This window comes from Melanotaenia boesemani, chromosome 3 (assembly GCF_017639745.1).
Source record: "Melanotaenia boesemani isolate fMelBoe1 chromosome 3, fMelBoe1.pri, whole genome shotgun sequence".
NCBI lineage: Eukaryota > Metazoa > Chordata > Actinopteri > Atheriniformes > Melanotaeniidae > Melanotaenia > Melanotaenia boesemani.
The window spans coordinates 9,941,123-9,959,575 of record NC_055684.1 but is presented as its reverse complement, the minus strand read 5'-3'; the positions used below and the strand labels follow the sequence as shown (position 1 = coordinate 9,959,575).

General features: G+C 39.2%; 1 protein-coding gene across 1 annotated transcript in view; it reads left to right on the top strand.

Annotated features, from left to right (window-relative positions):
- pcbp4 (poly(rC) binding protein 4) overlaps positions 1–18,453 on the top strand; it is a 205,350-nt gene that overhangs the window by 115,554 nt on the left and 71,343 nt on the right. Inside the window, exons 6-7 of the mRNA XM_041979989.1 lie at positions 5,967–6,083; positions 18,090–18,221. Coding sequence (XP_041835923.1) covers positions 5,967–6,083; positions 18,090–18,221 — 249 coding nt within the window. The remainder of the gene's footprint in view (positions 1–5,966; positions 6,084–18,089; positions 18,222–18,453) is intronic.

Sequence of the window (18,453 nt, the reverse complement as noted above, 5' to 3'; positions counted from 1 at the left end):
TCTGCAGACAGACAGTAAGCCTAAGCGGTGGACTGCATCATGGGATCAGACTGTAATGGTGTTATTCTACTACAGAAGTTAATGAAGGTTAAAGTTAAAATGTTGTGTAATTATATCCCTGTACTTTTTTTATTGATATCGATACAGATACTTTTTACTGCTTAAAGGAAAGCCACATGATTCTACAGTATGCTGCAGTAATATTATTTTTTTGTAAGGGATGATGACATATGAATAAAACCCGTGAACATAACACTTCACAGAAATGCTTAAAAATTCAAATAAGATATATTGAGTGTATTAAATAAAAATAACAATGAATAAATAATTTTTAAAATATAAAATAATTAGACTACAAGTTCATATAAAATTATTTACATTTCTTAAATCAGATAAATTAAAAGATAATATATAACAGTACTAAAATAATTATAATTAAACTAGTAAAATATTAAAAGACAATATAACTACCATTAGTATTAACACTGACAGCCTCATCATGACATCTGATAGTTTACCATAATCATGTGACAAGGAAAGAATACAACATGGCCGGACTTTGCAAGCAATTTTATTGCCTAAAACTCACAAGTGAAAACAAATTCCATATGTCATATTAGCACAATGATATCTTGATAGTCAAAAAACTATCAAATCTGATATTTTGACAGGCAGATATCAAAGTATAAACTCCAGAGTATCAATACACCCATCCCGATACGGCACCAGTTTACAAAAAAAGTCATTTTTAACAAAAGCACTTTAACATACACGGTTTAATTCAAAACAGTTCATTATAGTCCAACTATAATCCAATTAAAACTAATCCATTATGTCAACCACGTTAGTCCAGTTTAGAATAACTGTACAAACTCCTTTTTGGAAAGACTGAACTTTTTCTGGATGCTCCTTTTATATCCAGTCTTGACACCCTTACCTGTCAATGGTTATTCTGCTGGTTGGAGAATCTTCCAGACTGAAGTTACTGGATATTCTTTTGTCATGTTTTATATTTTCTGTTTTAGTTTTAGTTAAGTTTACAGTAGTTTTATGGTTCTTTGTGTTTTAGTTTCATTCTTTGTTTCTCCCTCCAGATTTGATCATGAAAACATTAAATCCACTTTAAAATAACTGGTCATTTAAACAAATTCATAAAAAAAAAATGACAAAAAAAAAAGTTATCTACCTATGGTAACTAACCGATGGCAGCAAAGTTTAGTTGAGTTTTTAAACGTTTGGACAAACATAATTTTTTTAAACCAGTTCCCAAAGTCAATGAATCTGAAATGCCACCACTTTGTTTCGATGTTTACAGCCCAGTCTTTCCTGACCCACCTCTCCCTTTAACACTAGAACTGTCACTATTCCCTAACCCCCCGAACACCGGCCCTAATTTTGATGGCTACATTTCACCCTGTGTTAGTTCCCTCTAAATGTATACACCTAAAATTATACTACATTTCATAAGCTAAATAATGTTTTCAAAGAATGAACTATTGAACAACAATTGTAGCCCAATTTACAGACATACGAAATCTAGACATTAATTCGTGTTGCCAAATTATTTGTAATAAATAACGGTGGAATAGAAAACATACAAACAACAAGATAAAAGTCAGCAACTACTGTGTGATATTTCTGTAAATATGAACAAAATTTTCTGTGAAATGAAACCTGCAGTTATTAAATATCCAAATCCATTCAGACCAGACTGAACATGTGTGAGTCATCTCTGAGACCTGGAGCCACATTCACCTGCTTGTCAAATGTTCATAAACAAGAGAGCAAACAACAAAACAAAAATCAAAATATTTTACCTGACAATTACAGATTTGACTCATTTATGCGCCCTTTACATACATGAATCAGTACATTCATTTCTAAAATTGTCAGCCGTCCCTTCTCACATACTTCCCATGCTTTTCTTTCCATTGGCATGGTTGTTTGGCAGTACATCCACTAGAGGGCAGTGCAGAATTCAGACATCAGTTTCAATAGCAAAGATGGTGACAGTGGAGAAAATGTCACTTTGTTCTCAGGAAGAGACATAAAAAGAGGCAGTACTGTAGACAGAGATGGTCAGTGTTGCCATTCCCGTTGAAGATGGCGCTGAGGATGGCTGCTGAGTTCACATCGGTTGTCATGACAGTAGTGTATGTTCCACCACACACTGATACCAACGAGGCCATAGAAAAACTGTTTGAAGTTATCGACAGGGCAGAGACTTCATGGCCGCAGGCTGCGTTTACTGTAGCCGGGGATTTTAACAGCTCAAACCTGAGGAAAGTCCTGCCGAAATACCACCAACACATCAGCTGTTCTACACGTGGCAAGAACACACTCGATTATGTTTACACTCCTTACACAAACACATATAAGGCCCTCCCTCGCACTCCTTTTGGGAAATCTGATCACGTCTCATTTCTGCTGCTGCCTTCCTACAGACAGAAATTGAAGTGTCACAGACCAGTGACGCGGACCATTCAACAGTGGTCCGTCCAATCGAGTTGTAGCATTCAAGCCCGTACCACCAGGCTCAGGGACAGCTTCATACCGCAGGCCATAAGACTTCTAAATGCTGTCAGCAGCAATGTCACCTTTAAAAATATCAACTTATTATTACTTATTACATATTTTGCTGTATAAGTTGTTTGTGGTGTTCTTGCTTTTTGTGTTTGACTATTTTTATTGTGTTTTATATTCTTTTTGGCATTGTTAGGACAGCCAGAGATTTAAAAAGTTCACTGCCAATGATTGTTGATGTAATTGTTGTGCAATGACAATAAATTCATTCATTCAATCATTTAAAGTATTACGTCCAGCTTCTTCTTCTTCTGTGTTCCTTTGGTGAGCTATACTGTGCAACACTGCCCCCCTTAGTTTCTGATGGTACTGCTCTATTTGCCATGTCTGAAGATGCATTTCTGAAAACAGACTGAAATATGCACGAAATGAACACAGAAGATGGACAGAAGTCTTCATCTGTATTTAACGTAGAGCATAAATGAGGCGTTAGCATCCTGGTTTAGTTTGTAACAATGCTAACATAACCTAATCAGTATGACACACAACCCCATCACTGTCTATGTAATGTTCTGTGTGTGGGCATCTGGTTCTGTGTGTTCAGTGATGGAGATGTAACTGGTATGCTGCATTACTCATGATGTCTCATCTTCAAACACCAAACTTAAAGCTGGAGCCTTAAATCTAGTCTAAATCCTCAAAGAACTGTTTGATGTCCCTGTTTACGGATTTTAACTTGATCCCCACACTGATAGAGATACAAGAAAAATAGACTTAAAAAGGGAGTGATCACTTCAGATTGAAAACATTTTCCTTTTTGTCTTTGTCTAACTGATGGAAAAATCTTGTATTGATTGTATTGATGATATTATGACTCTGTGAGGGACACGGCTAGTCAGAAAATGACATGACCAGCACTGTTTTCACAAGACTTCGTTATTTTAAGTGCCCTCTAGGAGTGAGTACAGTTGTAAAAACAGATAAAAGGACCTTATTACCCTCCTGCTGTGGTTGGTCAGCGTAACACCTCATTCTAGGGGTCCTGCACCAGGGGCTGAGAGATAACAGTTCCCGGATGGGAGCAGGGTATATGAAGATTGTCCTAGGAACTCCTGCAGTTGCAGTAAAACAGCTGTTTTCTCCCTGATCTGAGTGTCTGTCATTCATTGAGAGTTTTTTCCTGACACAAACTTTATTTCTCTATGTCTCATGAGATGATACTAAAGGACCCAAAGTGGGCCAAGAAAATATTCCCCACACCCTTACTCCGCCAGCAACCTAAACTGTTGATCCAAGTCAGGATGGATTCATGCTTTACTAAATTCACCAAATTGTGAGCCTACCATCTGAATGTGGAGCTGAAATGGGGACTCATCAGGCCAGACAAAGTTTTTCCATCTTCTATTGTCCAGTGTTGGTAAGACTGTGTGAAATGTAGCCTCAGTTTCCTGTTCTTAGCTGACAGGAGACACCCGATGTGGTCTTCTGCTGCTGTAGCCTGTCTGCTTCAAGGCTGGATGTGTTGTGTGTTCAGAGATGGAGTCTTAAAACCTCTGTGCTTTCTGGTGCACCAGCCTGTTTTCATACCAGTTAAACCAGAACCACACTTGGAGGGCTTCGCTATGTGGAACTAAATATAAACGTCTTGGAGATTTAGTCCCTAAAATTAATAGTTAAGTAATCAGGCTTCATTATAATCTAGGGTTTCCCTAAATAAACAATAGAGAATTTTCTGATGACTGAGTGAATTTCATAAAATGTTAGGACATCAACACAATCTTACATGAATCGCCTACTGAGATTTAAATTGGTTCCCAGGCAAAATAACAACACAGTGACATCCAGGTTCTAATTGAGTGATTGGTCTGAAGTTCTGTTTTCTTTTTCACTCAGCTGAAACACAGCGTACAACGCTTGTGTGAACATTGACAGCCAGCATTCCTCTCACATTCAGAATTTTCTTCTTCTTTTTGTTTTTTTACTTTAATGAAACATAACTAAGACAGTGGACAGGTACTGAGGTGAATGATATCAGGGTTTGCGGTGAGAATCAACTTCTCGGGTTTCAAATGAACTTTTTGTGGTCTGAATCTAAAGATTTTTTCAAAACTAGGTTCAGGAACCGCCCAGCCGGTGTGAAAGGACCAAGACATTCTGGTCCAGACAACTGCTGCTCACTGGGTGTTTTCTCTTCTTCAGACCATCCTCTGTAACCTGGAGATGGTTGTGTGTGAAAATCCTAGTAGATCAGCTGTTTCTGAAACACTCAGACCAACAACAATGCCACGTTCAAAGTCTCTTAAATCTCCTTTCTTCCTCATTCTGATGCTCAGTTTGCATTCAGTCGTCTACATGACTAAATGTGTTGAATTGCTGCCATGTGAGTAGCTGATGATACAAAAGACGTGAATCATCTTTAAGCTTAATAAAAAGATGTAAGTAAAGATGTTATTCAAACTTTTTCTGATTTCTTGTATGACTGTTTTTTTTAACTTCAGGTTTATTAAGAAAAAAACATTAGTTTTCTTATTCCGAATATAAAAAGAAAACTATTAGAGTGAATCCTCACCAAGTTTAATTATCAGTGTTTATCTATAATTTCCCACCTCACACTTTAATTTCCTCCTCACACCTTCATCCTCCCTCAGGCGGTTATTACTACACCTTCATTTTATCTTCACCTTCTCTTATTTCTCCTCAAATATTTGCACCACCTTGTCTCTCTTCTCTCCTCCTGATCCATTCCCTTGCTCTCCTCTGTCCTCTTCCTCCTTCAACCCTTCCTCCTCCTCATCCTTTAATACATTTCTTCACTCCTTTCCATTTCCTGGGCTGGAATCCCATCTTCGTCTTTGCTCCTTCTCCTCCTCCTCATCAAAACCATCTTTCTCTTCCTCATCTCCCCCAGCAATCTCCACCTCCCTCCCTGTTTTCATTTCCTCCTCTATCCTCCAGCCCTCACTTTCCTGGAAACATCACTTTACTCCTTTGTTCTTCTCATCTGCTTGCCTCCTTCCCTCCTCCAGCCTCCTCCTAATCCCTCTCTCCTCCTCTATCCCAGCTGAATCTCCTTTAGGGAGCAAGGAAGGAGCAGTGTGGTGAAAATGGTTCTCTTCCTAATCTGTCTCAGCCCCTGTATCCCTTCCTCCCACTAATGTGTTTTCTCTCTCCCCTGTCCACCCCTCCACTCTTCCTGTCCTCACTAACCCCCTCACCATCACTCACCTCCACTTTCTGCTCCCCACCTGCCTCCTCTCCTACCTGACGGTGTTCCTCAATCCCCTTTCCTTCACATAACCCCCCTCATCCAAACTTCCCCCCTTCCTTACTTTCCCTACTTGCCTCACCTGCCCCCCACCCCACCCCCCCCACCCTAAAATGAAAATAATTTTCCTCCAACCCCATCCCCCCTCCCTTGTCCCTCCATCTCCATCCCCCCACAGAGCAGCGCCAGGATCAACATCTCAGAGGGCTCCTGTCCAGAGAGGATCATCACCATCACGGGTCCGACGGACTGTGTCTTCAGAGCCTTCACCATGATCACCTTCAAACTGGAGGAGGTAAAAACACTTTACAGATACGTCCAATTCACTGTAGTCCAATTATAATCCACTTAAAACAAATCCATTATGTCATATACATTAGTCCAAATCATAATAAATGTGTTCATATACCAGCTCTTAACAATCATCACCTAGCTAAGAAAAAAGACCACATTGCAGCGAATCTTCTCTTTGATTCAATCCTCCATCCTGAGCTGCACAAGCTGACAGGAAGGAAAATCTCCAGCAGAACTAGAACCAGGGAGGACGGCCATTTACCTGGACCAGTTGAAGGTGGAGACAACAGGAAAGAGGGGTCAACAAGCACCATAACTCTGAACCAGGAATACCTGCTGAGAAAGAGAAACTCATATTAATGACAACAATGTCAGATATCCACACATGGAGAGTAAAAATAGCAGAGAGGAGCCCAGTGTATTATGGGACATGTGCAAATCCACATGTGATCCCACAGGTTTCATTTATATTTCCCTTAGTTTCCTATAGGATTGTACATGGGTTTCCCACCTTATTACCTTGAAAACAGCTGAACTAAGGTGGTCTTAAAAACCTGTTTTATATGTGAGTCAAAGGGCAGATCCTGGTCTTAAAGAAATGTGAGATTCATCTCTCTATGTCTGTGGGACATGTTCAGTATTTTGAATAAGTTTACACCATATTGCTCTGCTTCCTGGTCAGAAAACTCAGTGGATCTGGCAGAGTAAAGACCTCTGAGAAGCTGGAGGAGGCAGCTGCTGATGTGTGTGATGATGAGCCAGTGCTGCTAGCTGACAGACTGGTACTGTAAAAGGAGAAACATCCCTCCTACATCAGCAACTGGCTCAACCGGGAGTTAATGCACTTAGGCAGATGAGACTGGGAAGTCAGCTGACGTTCAAGTTTCTGTGATCGAACCAACCAACTAGAGAACTGAGTGTGTCTGTTGTCAGGATAAATTATTGAAATGGTGAAATTTAAGATGATATACAGACTTTTCTCTATCAGTTGCTGCAATATGACAGAGAAAAAAATCCAAAGAACCACATTAAACTGTTGATTTGTTCAAATCAGCTATATATATATATATATATATATATATATATATATATATATATATATATATATATATATATATATTCAATTCAATTCTTTATTTCAGACTCACAATTTGGTCCATATAAAAGCAAACAAGACAAAACATAAAAAGATACAATACAAAGAAACTATAGAACTTTGTCTATAATCTATACATGCGCTATCTCCAGTGCCTCCAGAGTCCAGAGTTATATCGTACACTGCTCGTCTTAGGCATTGTTAAAACCATAATGATGCCATTTTGAGGATCTTCCAGTCTCATAATGAATTTATACACAAAATTTCTAAGAACAGCATGTAAAGTGGGCACAGCATTCTGCACAAACATTGGCTGGCACTCGTCCATCGATGAGCCTTCAGAAAAATTCTAATAGCATCATTAAATGCAACTTGCAGCTTATTAAATTGAGCTTTACTATAGCTGCACCACAAGTGGGCAGTGTACAGAGGTGTGCAGTAAGCTTTAAACAATGCGATTTTAACATAAGAGCACATGCTAAATTTATGTGCCAGCATATTTGCCTGTGCATACAGTTTACAATACTGTATGCACTATATACACTACCGTTCAAAAGTTTGGGGTCACTTTGCCATGGGATTCAATAGGGAAGTGACCCCAAACTTTTGAACGGTAGTGTATATATATATATATATATATATATATATATAGAGAGAGAGAGAGAGAGAGAGAGAGAGAGAGAGAGAGAGACCCATAAATATAATTGGATTTCACAAACAGAATAATAATCAGGAATTGGAGGTAACAAATGGATGGACTAGTTTTTCCTCTGAGACATCACAGGTCATATTAAGGATCCAGAAGAGTACGTTTAAATTATTTATATCTTGTTTTATTTGTCTTTTCAGGTTTGGCTTTGCTTTGAGAGGCTCTGCATTGCACCTGTGTTTAGAACAGTGCCACAGTACATATATATATACACTCAGTGGAGTAGATTTCTTCTCGCTCGGTTTCAGTTGGTTTGCAGTAGAGCCTGAGTTGAGCAGCAGCTGATGCAGGGGGTTTATGTCTGACAAATGAGTCAACTCCTAAGATGAATGAGTGTTTGCTTTCAGGTTCCCAGAAAGAAACCAGCCCTAATGCTACTGAATCTGGAGTCAGAATTACTTTTTACACCAATGGACAAGAAATCCTTTGTTTCTACTTAAAGCTGAAACATATGTGATTCTAATTCTGTAAACGAGAGATGGAGCTCCATGTGTGCCAAATGATGCAGACATGTTTCTGGCTGCGGAGCATGTGAGCATCTTGTCGTCATTTTACAAACATGTTGCATGCTGAGGAATTAAATCCCAGCTGCTGGTTTTTGAATCTCAGTGATCCTGATGGATAGATAACAAGATGCAAATGAGAGGAGAGGACAGGAGGAGTGGATGGAGGCAGAGTGGACTGATTTAGAAAGCAGTGAAAAGGAGGCAGAAGGGATTTAAAACTATGAAATGAGAAGGAGCAGAAGAGGTGGTGGAGAGGGATTTAAAGAAAAGAATATGAAAGAGATGGATGAAGATGAGGAAAGAGCAGGTTCTATGAAAAGTTAATGAGACTGAAATGAAGAGATTATAAAACAGAGGTTTGGGAGTGTGGTTGGGGGATTAAATGAGGACTGGATTCAGAAAGTGTGCAGTTGTAGACTTTAACCTGCTGAGTTTCAGGTTTGGATCTGAAATTGGCCCAAGAGGCACCTTTCTGTTTACAAACCAGGTCAGGAGATCCTGCTGCCTCCTGTTAAAAAGGCTGAACTGCACTTTGTTTTGATGAATGAAACTGAAACTGTTCTTTATCTTACTGACCCAACTCAACAGAACCAAGCAGGCACTGCTGTATCTGATCCCATGAGAATTTATAACTTGCAGCATTTTTACACTAATAACTGGACTTTCTACTCCTTTAAAAGAGACTTATCACTTTATCCATCAACACACAACTGATTTAAAAACACTCACATCCACTCTATCAGGTCCATCTTGCTAGTATCGGGTTGGACCCCTTTTCCTTTCAGAACTGTCTTAATTCTTGGTGTCATAGATTCAACAAGCTGTTGGAAACATTCCTCAGATTTTGCTCCATATTGACATGACAGCATCACACAGTTGTTGCAGATTTGTTTGCTGCATCCATGATGAGAATCTCCCGTCCCATCACATCCCAAAGCTGCTCTTTTGGATGGAGATCTACTGACTGTGGTGTTTTCCTTAATGAGCCTGATAGAGAGGATGCAAGTTTGAGTCCTTGTGTTTTCACTCTGAAGTCATGGTCAATCAATGGCATATTTGTCACTTCCTAGTTGGACTTAAAGATCTTTACTTGCATAGATTAAGAAAATGACCATGGTTAAGGCCAAAATCCATCTTTTTATATGGCCACCAACAAATACAGGTAGATGCCATTTTTTATTGATTCTCGCCTTGATAGCATGTCAATAACATGTTTAACAACATTTTATCATTTCCTAGATGTGACACGGTGCATTATCTGCTGGAAGTAACCATCAGAAGATGGTGCACTGTGTTTATAATGTGATGGACATAGTCAGGAACAACAATTAATATAAGGCAGGATGGCTTCTTGCTTTCATACTTTTTTCACCAAATTCTGAGCCTACTATCTGAATGTAGAGCTGAAATGGAGACTCATCAGACCAGGCAACATTTTTTCATCTACTATTGTCCACTATTGCCTCTGTTTCCTGTTTGATGTGTGTGAAAATGTGCTGCTTTTGGGTTTGTATTTTTTAAATGAGCTCAACAGGCTGAGCAAGTTGGAGTTTAAAGATTAAAGCAACATTACATAACTTTCCAACTTTAAAACTCTGCTTCTGTCTTGTTTTGATGGTTCACCGACATTCGCTGTGTACATTTCTGGAACAGTCATTGTCCTGCAGCATCCCAAAGATGAGAAACTGCACTTAACAATGTTTTTTTCCAGGTCAGAACAACACATAGCTTATAGCTCTGTTTTGCTTTACAGCACCACTCTAGCAACTGGATATCAACACCGCTGTGAATGTGCTCCATGGCTGATTCATCAAAGAAACCCAAGAGGACGTTATTAGTCAACATTAGACTGAATTTAACTCGAGAGATCTCAGAGAAAAAACAGGATGCAAGATGGATGCCAAATTAGCCTTTGATGGGATCAAGAAAGTGATAAAATCTGACATAGTTTAGTAGTGCTGCTTTAAAGTGGAGTCAAACCACGTACAGATTTAAAAACGTCAGCTTTTCCAAAAATATCTTAGTTTATGAAGAAATCAGTAATTACTTTTTGAGAAAGGTTCTGTTTCCTAGCATTTCCAACATCTGTTAAATAATAGCTGTAACTGCTTAATTTCAGATGGGTGTAAACGCAACATCCAACTGAAATAACTGAGTTTGTACAGTAAAGCTATGAGTGATGCTGGACCAGATCTAGGACTTGTTTGCAGGAGCACAATGAATGATTAATGACAAGGAACTGGTAAATTGAGTTAAACAGTGTAAAATGGGCCGTACTTATAGAATTCTTTTCTAGTCATGTTGACCACTCAAAGCACTTTTACACTATATTTACACACAACACACTTCTATTGTTATAAGTGCTTTTTCCTACTACACACATTCATACCACTGATAGACACACCAGGAGGCAACATGGAATTCAGTGTCTTGCCAAAGGACACTTTGACATGTAGTCAGGGGACGCCTGGAATCGATTCCCTAGCCTTCAGGTTGGCAGACAGCTTATCTTCCTCCTTAGCTACTGTCGCCTCTCAGAGAAAATATCATGTAATAATTCTACAGTCACAGAAAGAAAGTACAACAGTAAACACACAGAAAAATAGGCCAAAATAAGAAAAACAACATACCCCTGGGTGACTCTAAAGGTGTATATGGTGTTGATATTCACCTAAGAAACTACGTGTGTCTGAAGTTTCTTTCTTTTCCTGCAGAATTTGCAGGAAGGTAAGTAAAGATTTGTCCTACCAGTCACAGTTCCACAATTCATCAGCCATCCAGGGCTGATCTAACATGAAATGATGAGTGCTTGCTAGGGGCTATCCCTGGACAGAGTCCTCTGTTGGTGAAGCATAATCATAGCTGAAGCTAAGGAAAAAGAAACCTGACCCAGAGGAACCAAATACAGGGCTCCTTGGGGACCTAGTTGTCAACAGCTTGGTGCCATGAAGAAACAAATCATAGCAAACACAGACTTAATCCAGAAAGCAGAAGTCTGCAGATAACTGGTGAGTTTACTGTTAGACTCTATAAATAACTCTTTCAGTCCAGAGGGAGCAAACAACAGTATTCTTTTTCTATACCCTTCACTGCCCACTTAGAAAAGCGGCTCTTCCATTTTATCTGACGCTAAACAGCTTTTACACAAATAACATTAAAACCTTTTCTTGAATAAACAACTGTAAAAAAAATACAGACCTTTAAAATTATGAACATTTTTACAAAATTTTACATTTAGCATTTAACATTTAACACCCTCTGCACTGACAGGGTTACATGGAGATTAACTGAAACAAGTTAGAAACCCATTTTAACATAAAGATTTAATTATATCAGTACAAATATGTACAAATTTGTCATAAACTTGATGATGGCCCAGTTTTACCATTAAAATTAGTTTGAATGAGCTCTGTCTGCAAAGTTAAAACATTCACATCAGTATACAAGTTGGTCTGTACCGTTATGAAGGCAGAGTCCTATCATTATTCTAATATTTATATTATTACTACAATAAATGCATATTTGACTAAATGTGAATTATAGTAACCCTAACCCTAACATTACAGCACTCTAATATTAGCATTCGTGAAAAGCAGCCTACATCAGGGATGTAAACTCTGGTCCTTGACTGCAGACTTTCGGTAGTATGATGTTTGAAGGTTCAGCAGGGTTAGAACAGCAAAATTTTAACCCCCACAATGTTAGAAAAACATACAAACTGAGACACCCTGCCATCTGCAACCACTACTGAGACGTGATGATCAGCAGTTTGGTGTTACTTCTAATAAATTTTAATTTGGATATTTCCGTTTGAGGGCATGAAATCCACATTTAAACAAATAGCTTGTTTTTTAATGTACTTTTACTTTTCTTTAAGAACTGTATCAGACTACAATGAGGCTTCAGATACAAATGCAGGTATTCCAGCTGGTTTCAGACCAGATCAGTCATACAGAGGTCATAATGGTCTGATCCTAAACCAGCAGACTGTTGTTTTTTCATCTGGGTAGTTAGAACTGAATCGTTCATTTATATGCAAACATGTTGGAAGTCCCTAGCCAGCATGTCCATGTCGAGCCCACAAGGATTAAATATGGGCTATGTGGGTACTGAGTGGGCATGGGCTTGAACTGGGCAAAATTTTCAGGCCCATGTGTCTTAAATTACATGGGCTCCATGTGTGAAGCCCATATGGGCTGGCTGTATGAGCCCCATAAGGGATGTAGGGGGGCTAAGTGGGCATGGACATAAACAGAGCAAATTTACCCCATGAGCCCTCACCAAGTTGGGCCCCTGCTGAAGCCCAGTAAGAACCAATTTGAAATCCAAATGGGCAAACACAGGTGAGGCCACAGTGGAAACTGCGGACACATTCACTTGGGACTCTTATCTACAGCCCAAATTTAACCCTTAAGGCCCCAAACGGACACACTGGCTGGGATCCTGTTAGGAGTGTTAGCACCAGTGCTATCTTGACTAGAATGGATGTCTCCATGGAAACAAAGACAAGATCTGCATATATTCTGATGTTAAATCATGGAGACAGTAGTACACATTTTGAAATAGCCTGCTAAAAATCCCAGTTTTCCAGCCCACACGTAAATGTGGACTGGAATCATGTTGTTCCCTGAATCACCTCCTGTTATCTGAATATTAAACCATCTTAAAACGAGGCGATGGACATCATGGAATTTTTCGGCTTTTTGAACTGATCATGGTTGAGTGGATCATGCACATGAAGTCTCCCTCCACCTAACAATTCTTCTTCTTTGTCTGTCTCAGTGAGGTCCATCCAGTGAGAGGTTAGCTCCAACTGAACAGACAGGTTCCACACTTGTCCATCATCTCTTTAATTTAGATGCAGATCACAGTTTATATTCGCCCCGGTCAAACTTCTGCATCTCTGTCAGCGACTCCCTCTCTGACCTTGACTTTTTTTTTTTTTCTCAGACATCTCGAATCCTGTTTTTCTTTTCTTTCCATCATGGTTCATGGAGTTCATGTTTCTGCACCATTCAGGTCCCAAAGAATAACAGGACACATCCTGGAAGTGGTTCAGTTTCATGTCACCAGGGGCAATCTGACATTTCAGAATGACTTTCTGAGGCTTTGGACGAGGATCCCAGCAGTGTCCAGTGAATTACTTTATTGAAACTGGAAAGTTTATTTTTTAAACACAAAGATTTACACTTTCATCTCCTTAATCTCAAGCAGCTGGAGCTGTTCAGGAGATAATAAAGAGCCAGCAGCAATCAAAGCTGTTTTTTTTTTCGTAAACAGGCAATGCTGCAAATTCTCTGGTAGGACATTTATTATAATTCCACCACTAAAAAGGTTGGGACACTGTGTAAAATGTAAATAAAAAACAGAATGAAAAATATGTCTCATTCTGGTCTGATGCAGGATTCTAGCTGCTCAACAGTCCTGGACCTTGATTGATTGAATTTTGCTTTTGTGAATATATATATATTCCTCAGTGCAATTAAACTTTTTGCAGTTTTTCCCTTGATATTTCAGGTCATTTTATATTTCAAATAAGAAAATTGCTTTTGGCTGTTTACCTGAAAATGTTTTACTATGAAATTACTCTGAAAAAGAAACATGCATATAGAGCTTTAAGTAATAACTGCAACAGGTTTGAACAGACTTTTTATTTATTCATTTATTTATTTAATGATTAATTCTGTTTCATAGGCAATAACTAACAGGCTCTGCTAGTTCCAGGTTCAATGTGTACAATAAGGTCATTTTAAAAAAGGCTTTTAATAAACACTGAACCAGTCCGGCCGTCAACTTGTTCCAGTTTTGTCATTTTGGCTCATGGTGTATTTGAGTTTGACACCCCTGCTCTGAAGCCTACGTGTTCTTTTCATCAAAGATGTGTTGCTGTCAGCAAATTCAAAATTAGATATTTTCCATGAAATGGTAAAATGTCTCAGTTTCAATATCAGAAACCAGAAATTTATCTTCCATTACCTTCCCAGCTGTTTTGGTGTTTTGTTGTTAAAACTTAAATTTAATTTTTCACAGGAACATCTTACTTATAACACTTTTAATGAATTGTTTCTCTTAGAAAGGCAAACACACAAACAGTTTCTGGTCCTAACCTTTGTCTTATCTCCACCTCTCAATTATTCCACCTCCTACAACCGCTGCTCCTCTTCTCCATTAGCCAGAAAGGCTTCTGTCACTCTCCCACTTTTTAATTGCATCCCATGTTTTCCTCTTCAGCAGCTCTTCTTAAACTGCCCGTCCCTCTCTTTTCTCATTACAAACCATCTTCCCCTCCAGCAGCTTTTCTTCTATTCTCGGTCCAATCTCCCTCTCCACTCTTCCTGTAAGACCCCCCCCCCCCCCCCCCCCCCCCCCCCCCCCCCCCTCTTTCTTTAATTAACTCAGGTAATAAATAACGGCCTAAATCACCGGCTCTTAATACGATGGGTTCAATCAATTAGGCCAAGCTGGACTCGGCGCCGAGTCGCATCTGAAATGTAAATAGCTGCCTCGTCTGGGCTGCCCATCAGATGAACGTGGTCTGAATGAAATAAGTCCCCGCTGCAGATATTTATATCATCAGCAGTGTGGGTTTGTGTCCCACTCTGAGTGCGGGAACAGTTTGGTGGAAGAAAATTGGGAGACAGCAGATTCTGATCCTGAGTCGATTATTTTGGACACACACACATTCGACAGGAAATTTTTCTTGTTTCCTCCAACTGAACTTGTTTTGTTTGTCTGCTGGGGAGCTGTGTGAAGTGATGTGAGCAACTTCGGGTGATGAAGATGGTTTGGGGTTTTTTTTTTAACATTCTTGGCAGCTCAGCGCCCACATGTGTTTCTGTTGGTATATGAAATCACATTACTCAGGTTTACTTTTCTGCATTCCTGAAATAAACTGCACTGGAGGCAGCCATGAATAAAATGGAAGTTTCTGTCTTTCCCCATCTCTGTTTATTCTCTTTTCCTTCCATCTCTATGTTTGTAATTATTTTTTAAACTAAATTAAATATTTTTAAGTTTCTACACAGGTTTTCCTGTGCTATTTTCTTTAAACCTTCATCTTTCTTTAATGGTATTTCTCATTTGAAAGCTTTGTTTTGATTACATACAGTTTCTGTTCAGCCATTTGTCATTGCACAACCTTCACTCTTGTCATCTGTCTTTTTGTTTTCTTCTAATTGGGTTGTTTATTTCTCATCTTTTTCTTTTTGATCACAGACAGCCCAGCCGCTACTGCTGTAATGACCAGCTGGATATGAAAGTGTCAAACTACAAAAGAAAGAGAAGACACAGATAATCAACATTTTTAATCACTCATTCCCTTGCCTCTCAAACCATTTTGTCAGCTCCACCTGTTTAACTGCTCGTTAACATAAATATCTAATCAGCCAATCACATGGCAGCAACTCAGTGCATTTAGTCAAGTAGACATGGTTTAAGAAGACTTGATGAAGTTCAAACTGAGCATCAGAATGAGGAAGAAAGAGGATTTAAGTGACTTTGAACGTGGCATGGTTGTTGGTCTGAGTATTTCAGAAACTGCTGATCTACTAGGATTTTCACACACAACCATCTCTAGTTTACAGAGAATGGTCTGAAAAAGAGAAAATATCCAGTGAGCAGCAGTTGTCTGAACCAACATGCAGACTGGTTGGAGATGACAGAGTGACCACTCCAGGTTCCACTCCTGTCAGCTAAGAACACAATTCATGCAGGGTCACCAAAAAGAACTTATAGAAGATGGAAAAACATTGCCTGTTCAGATGACTCTCCATTTGAACTGCAATATTCAGATAGTAGGGTCAGAATTTTGGTGGAAACAACATGAAGGCATGGATCTATTCTGACTTGTATCAGCAGTTGTCCATCCCTTTATGACCACAGTGTAGCATCTTCTGATGGCTACTTCCAGCAGGATAATGCACCATGTCACCGTTAAAATCATCCCAAACGGTACCCATGGTTACCAGATCTCAATCAGTTCAATTCAGCTTTTTTTGTATTGCGCCAATTCACAACAATGTCATCTCAGGACACTTGTCAGACAACAGAGCAGATTTGGGATGTGGTGGAACAGGAGATTCTCATAATGGATGTGCAGCAGCTGTGTGATGCTGTCTTGTCAATATGGAGCAAAATCTCTGAAGAATGTTTCCAACAACTTGATGAATCTAAGAAACCAAGAATTAAGGCAGTTCTGAAAGTAAAAGGGGTCCAAGCAGTACTAGCAATGTGGACTTAAATTTGTTTTCATAGTCTCGCAGTCAGGTAATTGTACAGTTTTATTTTTTTCTGGATCTGTTTGAACTTTCCAGCATCTTGATCAAATCTGAAGCTAATGTGCGGCTGAAGCTGCACCCCTTAAAACAAACCCAAGTCCAGCAGATTCCATCACAAAGCTTCGTGTCTGACTGTGCTGGCACTGAGAATGAATTCCTCCATCCTCCTCCCTCCATTTGAACTTCCTGTTAATCGTGTTTTGATGCGTCTGATGTTGAAAGTGTGTGAGTGCAGAGAAACCTGATAACCTAGTGGTATATGCTCAACACACTGACTCTAATGTTCAGTTTAGGAAGTATAAAGGATGTATTGAGACTAAAAGAAAGAAGTATGACAATGAGACATTTTACCAAGATACCCTAGTTTAATGTCCTTCGATTGGAGATGCTCATCTTCTTTCTTCTTGAATGTGTTTGTAGTGACTGTGTCGTGAAGTAGCTCCACCATGTAATGTGGTGTCAAGATATTATGCTCATTGAATGTTATAAGACCAGGCTGCTTTTAGCCAAAGTGATTAGAAATTTCAAAATACATGTGAATTTTGATTTTTGATTCGTCCAGGTGCTGGCAACACCTACAGCTGCCTTGACCCATGTAACATTCAAAACTCATGTCATGTGACATATTCCTCTCATTAACACACTAAGCTTAGATACATCAGATATGAATAACTACAGATCGAGTTGCCTGATTCAGAGTTATGGAGTTCATTAAGGCTTAATTTTGGGACCAATTTTATTCTCCATCTATTTCCTATAGATCTTTCGCAAATACAAGATCTCATTCTATACAGATGATACACTGGTCTGTCCTTAAATTCTAAATATTCCACATCAGTCGAGTCCATAAACAATTGTAAACTCCTGGTGTTCAGTTTTCAGATCCATATGAAAAATCTTGGAGTTTGAGAAAGTTGAAGTCTGACTGGTTCCCAGTTAAATAGAGGATGGATTTTAATATTCTTTTTGATGTCTTTAAAGCTTTTCATGAATGTGATTATATTTCTGAACTCCTCTGTCCTTACTCTGACTCCCGGCCTCTTAAATCTCCTGGAAACTGATTTCAGCTGTTCCCCTGACAGGATTAGTTAATTGGGGAGATGATATCTTTGCAGTAGCAGCTCTGGAACAGCCTTCAAATGTCAATTATTCTTGCTTTTTATGACTACTATAACTTTGGTCTATTGTGATGGTTTTAAAAGTACTTAAAAATAAAATGTGATCTCCACATACTGTATTAATCCTACTGAGAAGTAAAGACATATCTGTATAATCAGACCTATGATGCGTTTCCTCTGACAGATGGTTGAATACACCATATGTCAGCAGCTGTTTCTTATCTTGCTTCATGTACACTGAAGGATGAATCCAGAGAAAATAAAATAATATAGTTTTTATGTTTTGTTTCTCTACCTCTCAGGACCTGACAGCTTTGGTAGCTAATGGCACAGTGACCAGCAAGCCTCCGGTCACCCTGCGTTTGGTCATCCCAGCCAGCCAGTGCGGTTCCCTTATTGGTAAAGGGGGCTCGAAGATCAAGGAGATCAGAGAGGTGAGTCGGTGGAACTGGGCTGACATTGTCAGGACTGTGGTGTGGATGAGAGGTGGACCCAAATGCAGGCAGATGACGAGGCAGAAGGCAGACTGGAGCAGGAACAAGGTTTTAATAACAAAAAACTAACCTTACAAAAACAAAACACAATGGAAATAAGACTGTGACATGACATGAACAAATCATGATATGAAAACTACATGACATGATGACACAGATGGACTAATGAAGA